This window comes from Boleophthalmus pectinirostris, unplaced genomic scaffold (genome assembly GCF_026225935.1).
Source record: "Boleophthalmus pectinirostris isolate CB_2022bp ecotype Guang Dong unplaced genomic scaffold, ASM2622593v1 HiC_scaffold_22, whole genome shotgun sequence".
Classification (NCBI taxonomy): Eukaryota; Metazoa; Chordata; class Actinopteri; order Gobiiformes; family Gobiidae; genus Boleophthalmus; species Boleophthalmus pectinirostris.
Window position 1 is genome coordinate 3896515 of NW_026571190.1, and position 12615 is coordinate 3909129.

Genomic DNA, 12615 nt, shown 5'->3' on the forward strand with positions numbered 1-12615 from the left:
AATGCTCTGTTCCACCTTGTGATGTCATAAAGCTGTAGTTACCTTTAGTTCAGTAAAGATTGGCAATTCCAGGGCTGAAATGATCCAAATTATCATATATAATTTGAATATAATTTAAGATTAAGAACTACACAGATGTCTTGTTTTGTTTTTGAAGTGAAGGCATGTGGACGGTGACAGCAAAGTTTGACCACTGGGAGCAGAATACGTTCAACTCTACGTTTGAGGTCAAAAAATACGGTAAGTCTTCTGTCACTGCCACTGTTTCTTTTATTAAGTTGTTTCAGATCAATATTGAGATTTAAAATGTCCAAATTATAACATATGATCCACATATGTCAGAGATTATAACTATAAAGCAGACAACTCACGATATGTCTTCTTTAAAATAATACAAAAATGAAGTTAAATCAAGAATAAACCAAGAGTAGACCAAGACTGAACCAGGACTAAACCCTGTGCTCTCTCTCTTTCAGTGCTTCCTGCTTTCAACGTGACCCTCACTCCACAGAAACCTTTCTTCAGCGTCGACGACAATGAACTGGTCATAACCATCACAGCCAGGTATGAGACTACTGGTTTAGTCCTGATTTAGTCCTGGTTTAGTCCTGGTTTAGATCTTTCTTCCATGTTATAATGGTCCCTCATTAAAAACATGCCTGAAGAGGTTTTAGAGTCATCCATGCATGTTTGAGTATTTCAGCGATCTCTCCTGGACCATATTCAAACCCTCCTACTGGTCAGCTGTAAGATTCTGTGCTGTGCTTGTGGGTTTTCGGAAGATTCAGTGCGTGTCCTAAAAAGAAGCACACAAGATGGAAGGATCCGAGAAAGCAGGCCACTTTATTTCAGCATTTTCCATTGAGAGGGATTCAGTGTTGATTACCAAGTACAACTGCCACCCCGGAACGACGCCTCTGCCCAACTCACAATGAGGGGTAGCTTTATACCACACATCTGACAAAACATTAACTTGTTGATTTAGCATATACAGCAAGAAAATGAACAATAATGCTGACCCGGTACACTTTATCATGGGTGGGTACATGCCACGGGGTCCACATACATCAGTTTTCTGCTTCGTGGCATCTCAAAGTACAGAAAAACATGTCTTTTATAGAACTATAGATAGTCATACGTGTTTTTCACCCTGTTGTCATTCCAAGGTACAAGATATTGGGTGAATCAGCATGATCAACACATAATCAGCATGATCAACACATAAACATGCTGTAACATGCTCCACCCACAAGCCAACGCTGCCCATGCTCCCACACCACAATTCAACTTAAATATACACAAACATGACACAAAACTGTACACAGCCACTGGACAAACCTGATGCGATGTGCCGTAGTTTAACTAGTGGGATACACACTGACTGTGTTGTGATAGCGCTCTGAAGGGTTAGTAACAGTGCAGGGAGCAAAGGGAAACTCAGCGTCAAAAACAAAAGAAACTTAGAAAACATATTAATACGTTGTTTTCAGTGAATATATTTTCAGCATTTCAACATTTTTAACAATAAAAGGTAACATGGTGATATAAATACGTTCTGATGTTGTGTGTTAGCAGTTAATGCCCCATAGAAGTGCAATCCTCCCTCTTTAAACGTGTGTGTGTCAGGTACCTGTACGGTCAGCCTGTGCAGGGAAAGGCTTACGTCATGTTTGGAGTGAAACATGAGAAAGAGAAGATCCGTCTGAGAGCCATGAAGCAGGTCACCAATGTAAGTCTTTATTTTGCATGTATCCATCCATTAGTGTTGTGCATGAACGCGTTCATTGAACACGTTCATTTTTCAGTGAACGTTGAACTGAACGCAACACTTCTGTAAATCAAGAACTTGAGCTCGCACTTTTTAGTTTCACTGTAGACCTGATACAAGCGGCTAAAGGCGCCCAGTCAAATTTGATCGTCTTTCCCATTGAGAAACACAGAGAGTGTGTGTACGTCCTGCTGCAGATGCCGGTGGAGCTGCCTTTGCATTGACGCACGGCTGTGGTTTCGCTAGGGCGCGGCTCCGGCTCTGTGTTTCTCAATGGGAAAGCATTAATGAACAGTATTTCTGGACCTGGGCTCTTTCACAGGATACAGAACTGCCCAGGAGCACATTGTGCTGATGGTAAATGCACAAATACAACAATAGATACATGCTCTCTATGTATTTTGATGGGGATAGGCGCCTCAAAGAGCGTCAAAAAATAGGATGGATCCTATTTTCTGAAATCTCCACGTGCAGGACGTGTTGCTCCATACGCACGAGCGTGCAGTGGAGCTGCCCTCATCATTTTCAGTGCATTCTACAAATTATACGTCCAAAAGTTGCAGTGACATCCCTCTGTCACAGAAAGAACACATATAGACATGTAATTTAGTCCGACAAAAGTGTTAACTTGTACAACACTGCCATCCATGCAGTTTCTTATTTTGCTGTAAAAATACTACAGAAGTTACACGGCAAATGGAGTTGTTGTAGTAATGTACTGTGTATCTGTAAACCGCCATCTGAAAGAACAAAGAAATGAAAACCACTTACTGATGCCAGAGGTGGAACCAAACCTTTATTTTGCAACTCAAGTAAATCTCAAGTCTTTGGCTTCAAGTAATTTCAAGTCTTTTAAAATGAAGAACTAACTACTAGACTGTATTTTTGCCATTTCTATTATTATTATTTTATTAACTAGTCCTACTTCAAGAGTCATGTAACAAATAGGGATGTAACAATATCCAAATCCTAATGTCATGGTGCAGTATTTACTGTAATAGTCTGGAGATTTAAAATTTAATAGTCAATTAGATGAGTGGGGAGGGACATGTTTGAGTTTCCTGTAAAATTCAGCACTGCAATTGTCAGCTGTAGTCTAGAGAGAAAGTGTTTCTAAAACATCAACTCATCTCCATATCACACCATACAATAGCAACTTTGTTTATAAAGCACTTTAAAAACTTTACAGCTGGCCAAAGCCGTTTTCTCAAGTCTCAAAATAGACTCAAGTCTGACTCGTCCAAGTCATGACTTGAAAGCCCCCACCTCTGATTGATGCTGCTGACATCTTTCAGCTCTTTTTAACAGTTGTGTGTAGCATCCCTCAGTCGTCCAGGTAGAATCCATGGCAAAGAGAAATTCAATTTGTCAACTGGACAAACGGCTATTTAGGTTGAAAAATATTTCATAGCTCATCCAAGCTGCTTCTTCAGTTCTGGTCAGTCAAAACCCTCATTTTGGGCCTCAGTGATTATGCTCCCCACACTTAGTACAGATGAATAGGCCTCGCTAACAAGCAGGGTGTTAGTTTCAGAGTAGTTTCAGTGTAGTTAGCTCCTCCCTTCAGGCAGATATAAGGAAGTGTCCACCAACGTCTGACCAGAACTGAAGAAGCAGCTTGGATGAGCTGTGAAATGTTTTTTGACCTGTTTGTCCACTGGAGAAATTGAATTTCTCCTTGTGTCTTGTTAACAGAATTAATCATAGTTTTGTCCTCTTTCAGCTGGATGGAGGGACAGTGTCTCTGACCATGGATGACCTGAAGGCAGAGTGCCCAGAAATCAGGAGTTTAGTGGGAAAGTCCATCTACGTGAAGGCCTCAGTGCTCACTCTCTCAGGTACTCAGCTTTCATGCAAAATTGGACTTTTTAGAGCATTTAACCATATTAGATAATTGTTCTCACATTAAAACCATACTTGGAGTTATATTTAGCTATTGATTTTATCTTCTGTAAAAAAAAAATCTTGTGCCTCTGAGCCTCACAGCTTTTAAATCTGACCTATTCTGCAAAATCAACTTCTCAGAGCTTTGAACCATATTATAATGATTTCTCCTCATCATTTACTCACCCAGAATTGTATCTGGAGTGATTCATGCACGTGTGAGCACACGTGCTTATTTTCAAGACGCCATTTTGCAGATCCCCCATTTTACACACCCACTGTGATGTACTTTAGTTTCTTAATCGGTAATACACGTAGGTTTCAGCAGTGTTGCGGTGGCATTTTGGTACAAATGAAAAACAATCCCCTACTCACTAGTGTGATATGCAGCTATCCATAGGAGGGGCCCACAGCCTGCGGCTCTTTGATGTGATGACGTTTACGGTGAGGAGAACTCCCAGTGGACACCACACTTTTCTAACACAGAAGTCATTGGATTTTTTTTTCTTTCATTTAATCGGTTTAGATCAATATTGTGGTTTCAAAATGTACTTCTCTAAGTCTATAAATCATTGACAGACTGGTTTTAAGCATTGCTACTGCCCAATGTCCATGTCCAGACATGTTCCACGTGACTTTGTGTATTTGTTGTTGTTAATTCTCACTGCTGCCAGGAACTGGACTCAGGGTTTTGTTTGTTGTCATAAACTTTAGACCTGCACACAAACTATTTCATCACTGCTACAAAGACATTACAAAACCACTGCACAAACAGATCATGTGATTTAAACAGGAACACTACTTTCAGCCAGGGGGCGCTATATTACACTAAAATACCTGTACCATGGTGGCTGAGCAGCTAGCACTCACACTTCACAGCAAGAAGGTTCCAGGTTCAGCTCCTGGGCCTTTCTGTGTGGAGTTTGTTTGATCACGCTACGCACAGCAACCTACATTCGGTTTGTCGATTAAAATGAATGTAATCGATGAAATTCTTAATGGTCAATTATTGATTAATCGACTAATCATGCCCATCCCTAGTCTGGATGAGTTTACTTCAGGCACTTCAGTTTCCCCCATCAACTCAAAACATGCACAACAGGTCAAATCCTCAAATCATCCTGACCAAGACTAGGCAAAGATCTGGAGATGGGCCCCTCTGCTTCTGGCAGTTTAACCCAGAGACACTGAAGCATGGATCAAAAGCAGAGGAGGAAGAGAGAGGACTGTCAGGCCAAAGCTGGCACACTGTCAGACAGCAGTAACACAGACAGCCTCTAGAGGTGGCATGTGACAACACAACAGGGGCGGGTCTAATTATTAAGTGGAACAAACTGTAACTGTATGTATTATTTTGATCTTAAATTTCACAAACATGACCTATATGTGTGCCCAGATACAAGGTAAACATGTCCAAATCAAATATAATTTTTACTGGTGACAGTTCTAATGCTGATTGAGTTTGCTGTTTTGGTTCTCAAGATAATTATCCAATCAGAAAGCAGAATGAGCCTCACATGTGTCTTTGATCTGAATGGTCACTAACCCTAACCTAAACCGCAGCACCTGCACCAATCATGAATCAGGGTTAGTGCAGCCTCTGCAGCTCAGTGAGGGAATTCTGTTCTGAACTTTCACATGAGGCATGGCCTGTCTAAAACTTGTATGTGTCCTCTGTCTGTCCACAAACTTTACTAAAACTGTGAGAGCACAGAGTACAGACAGTTTTTCAAAATGGTTTATTATCACTGTAACTCAAGAGAGAATTTCAGTAATGCATACATAAATAAAGGTAGTATATAAAATGTAACGTATGAACTGAACTCACTGTTAGAATGATGTGATGATAATGCCTCACTGCTGTCCCCTGTGCTGTTTCCAGGCAGTGATCTGGTGGAGACAGAGAAGAGCGGGATCCGGATCGTCAATTCTCCGTTTGTTTTATCGTTCCGAGACGCTCCAAAGTACTTCAAACCCGGCCTGCCCCTCGACCTCACGGTGAATTCTAAAGAGCCAAGCTGATCTTTGACCACTTGAAATGACTCTTGCCTCTTGATTTGATTTAAACAAGCCCACATCAGGCTTAAAGTGTGTGTGTGAGGTTTTCATGTTTTTGTAATTCTGAATTGGTTATCATAGTTTTACATCAGTTAAGTGGAGGTTTGTGGGGAAAAAAAATACAGGAAGTAGCACAGAGTTGTAAACATTGAGGAGTACACAGACACTGTGACCTCTTACATCACCAAATGCACTGATGATGTGACCCACACAAAAACATCACTCGGGCTAACCAGAAGCCATAGTTGACAAGAGTAGTAAGTACACAGTCTGCTGAGGGCCAGAGACAAAGCCTTCAGAGCTGGGGATAAAGCTGGCTTGAGAACAGTCCTGAACAGACCTGAACAGCTACTTTGCATGCTTTGCAGCACAAAACAACACCCACCCACAGAAAACCACACCGCCTCTCCACGACCAGACTCTCTGCCTCTCTGCCGCCAGTGTGAAGAGGACACTCACCACCATCAACCCACGCAAAGCAGCAGGTCCAGACAACATCCCAGGTCTTGTGCTGAAGGATTGTGCAGAGGAGCTAAAGGATGTCCTTACAGACATCTTCAACACCTCTTTGGAGCAAGCCATTGTCCCATCTGGCTTAAAGGCCCTTACCATCACGCCAAAGAAACCATTCCCATCCTGCTTCAATGATTACCGCCGCCTGTGGCACTGATCTTCCCCCTCCCCACCCTGGACCCCTTCCAGTTCACATACCGAGCCAAACGTTCCACAGAGAATGCGATCTGCTCTGCCCTCCACCCAGCTCTCACCCATCTGGACAATAAAGACTCATATGTGAGAATGCTGTTCATAGATTTCAGTTCAGCATTCAGCACAATAATCACACCATAACCACAACAATACATTGGCAAATTCAACAAGCTACGTCTCAGCACCTTCCTATGCAACTGGCTGCTAGACTTCCTCAGCCAGAGACCACAAGCAGTACGTGTTGGCAATAATACCTCAAGCATCATCACTCTAAACATGGGGGCTCCCCAAGGCTGCGTGCTCAGCCTTCTGATCTTCAGCCTGCTGGCACATGACTGCACAACAACATACAGCACCAACCACCTTGTGAAGTTCGCGGACGACACAACTCTGGTGGGTCTCATCACCAAGGGAGACGAGACTCACTACACGAAAAAGATTGACCTTCTGACCATGTGGTGCAGAGACAACAACCTCCAGCTGAATATCAGCAAGACTTTGGAGATTGTTGTTGACTTCCAGAGAGGCCACACCCAACATCTGGCACTGGCCATCGATGATGCTGCTGTGGAGAGTGAGCAGCACTAAATTCCTGGAGATGCACATCACTGAGGTCCTCTGCTGGACCACCAACACTGCATCAGTGGTGAAGAAAGCCCAGCAGCACCTCCACTTCCTGTGGAAACTCAAGCGGCCAAGTGCCTCACCAGAGGAACCATTGAGAGCATCCTTTCTGCTGCATCACTGTATTGGTCAGAAGCTGTAGTGAACACAGCCAGGAACATCATTGGTGCACCACTCCCCTCCCTGCAAGACTTATACACCACCTGCCTCATCTGCAAAGCCCTCACAATTATGAGTGATGCAAGTAGCCCTGCACAGAATCTGTTTACCCTCCTGCCCTCTGGGAGGAGGTACAGGAGCCTACATTCCCACCAGACTCACTAACAGATTCATCCACCAGGCTGTTAGAATGCTGAACTCTCTCCCCTCTCTGACCACCAGATGGAACCTAGGAATCTTTGTCTCCCTAAAGAAGAACTTTAAACTTTTCCTTTTATTTTATTATTATTATTTAATTTAGAAGATTGAGAATGAGAACATAATTTCAATTTTTCAATATGGAAATTAGACCGTAAACTTTTTGAATTGAAATGAGTTCTGAAACAGAATCCCTTTGCCTATGTCATCAACACTGAAAATTCCATTTAAAATGCAGAGACAATTTATGGACAAACAAAGTATTTTTCTGATATTTTAAAAGTCCTATATTACACAAAGTGGATTTTTGTGAGCTTCTAACCATGTTTATAATATTCACACAAAAACAGACCTGGAGTTGTGTTTTGTTTCATTCACACATGTTTGAGTATCTCTTTATTATTAGTCTCTAAAGTGCTCTGTTCCACCCTGTGATGTCATGTAGTGATAATTTTCAAATAAACAGCTACTTTTTACTTTTTGTTCAGTAGATATTTTCAATTCCTGGGATAAAATCATTCAAATGTTGAGTTTAAAAACACAGTGGAGCACCTCTATTTCTACATGACTTCACAAGGTGGAAAGAGTATTTTCAGTTTGAGAAAAGAAGTCTGACTAAATGACTAAACAACATTATAACATAGATCAGAAAGTAGCATAATATGGAGCCTTGAATCTTGAAGGTAAATTGTGATTGTAACTGTGCAGGTGGATGTGAGACACCATGACAACTCTCCGGTCCAAAATGTCCAAGTGAAGCTGTCATTCCAGGACACTCCACTAGTGGTCAGTGGAGGCTCCACTCGCACCAGTATCAACATGCCCAAAGACAGGAACGTGCAAGTCATCACGGTCAGAACACATTTCTTTATTTAAATGTATCTGTACTCGGGCTGCGAAGATTAATTGCAATTTTAATGCAATGAGCAAAATTAGAAACACATTTTTACTATAACCTCTTCCACAATTTATCTTATACTGTATACAATCTGCTGACCCTCTAGTGTAGATCTGGCAAATCTAGCGTCAGCGCTGCCCGTCTTGAGCGTTCAGGCGTCAGTGCTAAGAACGCGTGTCCAGGGTGTTTCCGTCAGAAGTTGAAAATGCTGAAATGCTTTAGCCGTTGGATGCGCTGCGTCAACCAATCAGGGAGGATTATCCATTGATGTGGATAAAGCAAATTATCCGGAAGAAGGAGAAGAAAGAGAAAGACCCGGGAACCGGGGCAGGGAGCCACAAACATTAGCAGAGTATAAATATATACATGCCGAGCCGATCACCAGTGCTACACCAGGACTGGACCAGGACTGGACCAGGCCTAAACTAGTGTCATTAGTGGAGTATAAATATATACATGCCACAGCCTCCGAGCTAATCTCCTCCATTGATGGTTTTATGTAATAAATACTCTCTCTCAGCCTGGACTGTCATCGTTCCGAGAAAAGACCAGGAAATGGCACTTGTTTCCAGGGCAATGGACGCCCTGGATGCTCATCAAGTATTTTTCTCCCATGCCTCCATGGCATCCAAGACATGGGTCAGGGGCATCTAAACTCAAATGCAATGGCGTCCGTTTTTTGACGCCATGGTCTGAATGGACCTTTAGACATCATCAATCTCCTATTTACAACTCCATCCTCAGACGTAAATCAAAATAGGGTAAACAGTTATAGCTTATGCTAAAAGACACACAGAAACTGTAAACAAGTAGGTGTGTTAGTTTCAGAGTAGTTTCAGTGTAGTTAGCTCTTCCCTGCAGGTTGCCCCAAACTGAAGACACAACTTGAATGTGCCGCGAAACTGCAGCCTGTCACCACTAGGTAACGACAATGGTAGCTGCTGAACACTCCGCAATAGACTTGCATGTAGAACACCTCTAGTACGATGTCACCCCAAAGTATCAATTGTGTGCAGGCAGAGACGGTGCAGCCAGGTCTGCAGGCGCTGCAGCAGGCCCGCACAGAGCTCCGGTTGAAGCCCTACGCCACGCACAGCTCCTCCCACAACCTGCTCTACATCTCTTGGGCGGGCCACCGGGTCAGTGTGGGTGACAGTCTGCGCCTCAGCTTCACTGTGAGCTTGGAGAAGCCAGAGCACCAGCAGCACGTCAAACACATCACGTACATGGTGAGTGCAGTAGTAGTGTGAGTGTGGAAAAGCTAGAGTGCTAGCAGTAGTAGTAGCAGTAGCAGTAGCAGTAGTAGCAGCGATAGTAGTATGAACAGTTGTACTGGCAGTAGAAGTAATAATAGTATTAACAGTAGGAGCAGCTGTTGTACTTAAAGTAGCAGTAGCGGTTGTAGGCAGTAATGGTATTATCAACAGTAAAGCCCAATTTACGGTCTATCGTCAAATCATCTGCCTCACGAGAGAGAGAGTCCGTGTCAACTTGAACCTCCTACGCAGAGTGTCTGTGTCAACTGACATGCACTTCCAAAATGTTCTAAATACGCGTCAAAACGACACAGACAGCAGGGGCAAGTGACGCAGACAATAAGGGCTGTGACTGGTCCTCTACAGCCACTCTACATACATTTCATGTACTTCACTTTCCTTTTTTTAGTATATATTGAGTAATAATGTGTTTAATGCAGCTTTGCGCACATTTGTTTAGGTTTACAGAAACGAAACTTAAAACCACATGGCTCATTTGCATAAAATATGAGCACTGAAAAAAATAGCTTGCTCCTTGTGCCCTGATTCAGTCAACCTCTGTCGGACATGACTCAGTGGAATATCAGGGTAGCCATGAGGTCTTAAACATCTTTAAAAAGTCTTACATTTCATGTTCCTAAAGTAAGTCCTTAAATATTCTTAAATTCTGTTGTCCAAGTCTTATTTTTTTTCACAAAGGTCTTCAATTTCATTAGCCTATTTTTTTGTATACTCAACCGGGCTGCAGTGCCATGTTAAAAGGAGGGAGGAAAAAACAACAACAACATGAAATCACGTAACATCTAATTTGGAGTATGTGCAAACAGTACTTTGGTTTCTGGCGCCGATAGCAATGAGTAAACCATCAGGAAGGTGGAGGAAGAACATTGGATGGATCATGGGGAAGTGAAGCTCTTAGATTCTAGATATATTACAGTAGTTGGTTGATCATTATTAGAATTGGATCTGGTGTTTTTTGCCTGCATAATGGGTGAGATGTTGGTCTTAATTTTCATTTAAGTGATCTTAAAAAAACCTTAAATTTGGGGTCAAACCTGGGGATACCCTGATTATATGTGTTCTTTCTGTGAAGATGTGCTGATGATGGTGAGTCTGTTCTGTGCTTTTATGGAGCTGGAGGTGGTTCATGTTTTTTACACAAACACCAGATTTAAATCCTAGTCTCCTAGCATTGTGCCCATGAATTACTTTGTGGCATATAGACCTTGACGCAATCAAAAACAATGGCGACAAGGCGACAGCGACAGTGTTCGTTGAGTTGAAGAACAGAACTATACTTCACCCTTAACAGTAGTAGTAGTTGTTGTTGTCGTTACAATATCATACTAGTAGTAGTATTCAATTTTCAAAAAAAATCTTACTTCCTTTTCTACCTTGGACCATTTGTGGATGAATGATGGAGTAGATTAGACCTCGTCATGTATAAAATACTGTTCACATTTTATAGATTTTTTTTTTTTTTCACAATAGCTTCTGAAAGTAGTGCAACCCCAAAGACGTGATTGTTGTCAGTTGAAAGAACTTTAACCCACAAGTTTAGACCCAAGAAAATAAAGGTTCAACCTAGGTGTGGGCGATATCTCGATATTTAAAATATATTGAGAATTTTTTTTAAACGCAAAATGGATTCTAACATATTGTATATATCCATATAATGCTTATATTTAATTTTGATTTCACCACTTTGCTTGTTTGCCTTCTCTGTACTCGCTCCTTGCTTTTGTTACCCCTCCCCTTGCGTGTTGTCTCATTCTCTACTCACTACTGCATGAATGCCAAAAGTTGCTGCCAACAAATGCTTTTAGCACCACAAACCTTTTCCACCATTTACAGACAAGGCCATCAACAGCACATCCTCTGTGACAGAGAGAACACTCATATTCCACTGAGTCGTGTCCTTTAATCTGACAGAGGCTGAACAGCATCAGCGCACAAGGAGCTCGCTGTTTATGCAAATGAGCCATGTGGTGTTAAGGTTTCATTTCTGTAAAACATAACAAATGTACACAAATCTGCATTAAACACATTACAATCTCAAATGTGCTGATCTGGCTCTAAAGTGGTTATGTTGTAAAGTTTAGTCATGTAAAATTTACTTATGCAGAATATTTTAATGAATAATCTGCTGCAGTGTAACTTGTGCAGTAGTGTTTGGAAAGTTGGGTTTTGTCTGTGCAGTGGATTGTGGGATACATCAGAGCTCCTTATCGCTAGTGAGAAATATACAGATGTGGACAAAATTGTTGGTTCCCTTCTGGCAATGAAAGAAAAATCGACAATCATCACTGAAATAACTTGATAAAAGCAATAATACTGAAAATTGCCCAGTGAAAATCAAACATTGTTTTTCACCTGTGTTTAAACAGAATTATTAGAAAAAAACTAAATAATGACAGTGGCCTGGACAAAAATGATGGTACCCTTAACTTAACATTTTGTTGCACAACCTTTTGACTCAAACTCTGCAAACAAATGATTTCTGTACCTGTCAATGTAGTGCAGCAGATTAATTGCATATTTCAAGAAAATCGTTCTCTTTGGTATAAAATCATGAAATTTAGATACTCTCTAAGGGTCACTTTTTGGGAAAAAGGCATTGGCCACTCAAAAATTCAAAATGGTGTCCATTTTTCAAAATGTCCGCTATTTCTGTCAAATGCTCGTTACGTCGAGCATTCAAACTGTGATGTAGGCTTAACATTTTGTGAAAATACTCTATTAAGATTAAGATTAATCTAAGATTGGAGGATGGTGCTTGTCCCTCAAAATATCAAGAAGACAAACATTTGATGGTTGAGATGCCACCAGTCTTTTTCAAGATGGCCGCTATTTCTCTTAAATCCTTACATCAATTTATCAAATGGTGACGCTATCATCAAGATTGGTACAAAACATTCTTCAAGGAACATTCTCATGGAAAAAGGTGTGTGCCACTCAAAAATTCAAGATGGCCACCATTTTCAGTCCTGCACATGTTAATTTTTGGAGACCCACACTCACCCATTAACCAGGGATTATATTAAAGTTAAATCTGCTCCCGC

The 12615-nt window shown here is 41.5% G+C and overlaps 1 protein-coding gene across 1 annotated transcript in view; it reads left to right on the plus strand.

The window, feature by feature from the left end:
• The window catches only part of LOC110165654 (ophiophagus venom factor-like), a 70974-nt gene that overhangs the window by 11768 nt on the left and 46591 nt on the right, over positions 1-12615 (plus strand). Inside the window, exons 9-15 of the mRNA XM_055158550.1 lie at positions 158-240; positions 477-564; positions 1627-1729; positions 3492-3606; positions 5535-5650; positions 8108-8251; positions 9314-9526. Coding sequence (XP_055014525.1) covers positions 158-240; positions 477-564; positions 1627-1729; positions 3492-3606; positions 5535-5650; positions 8108-8251; positions 9314-9526 — 862 coding nt within the window. The remainder of the gene's footprint in view (positions 1-157; positions 241-476; positions 565-1626; positions 1730-3491; positions 3607-5534; positions 5651-8107; positions 8252-9313; positions 9527-12615) is intronic.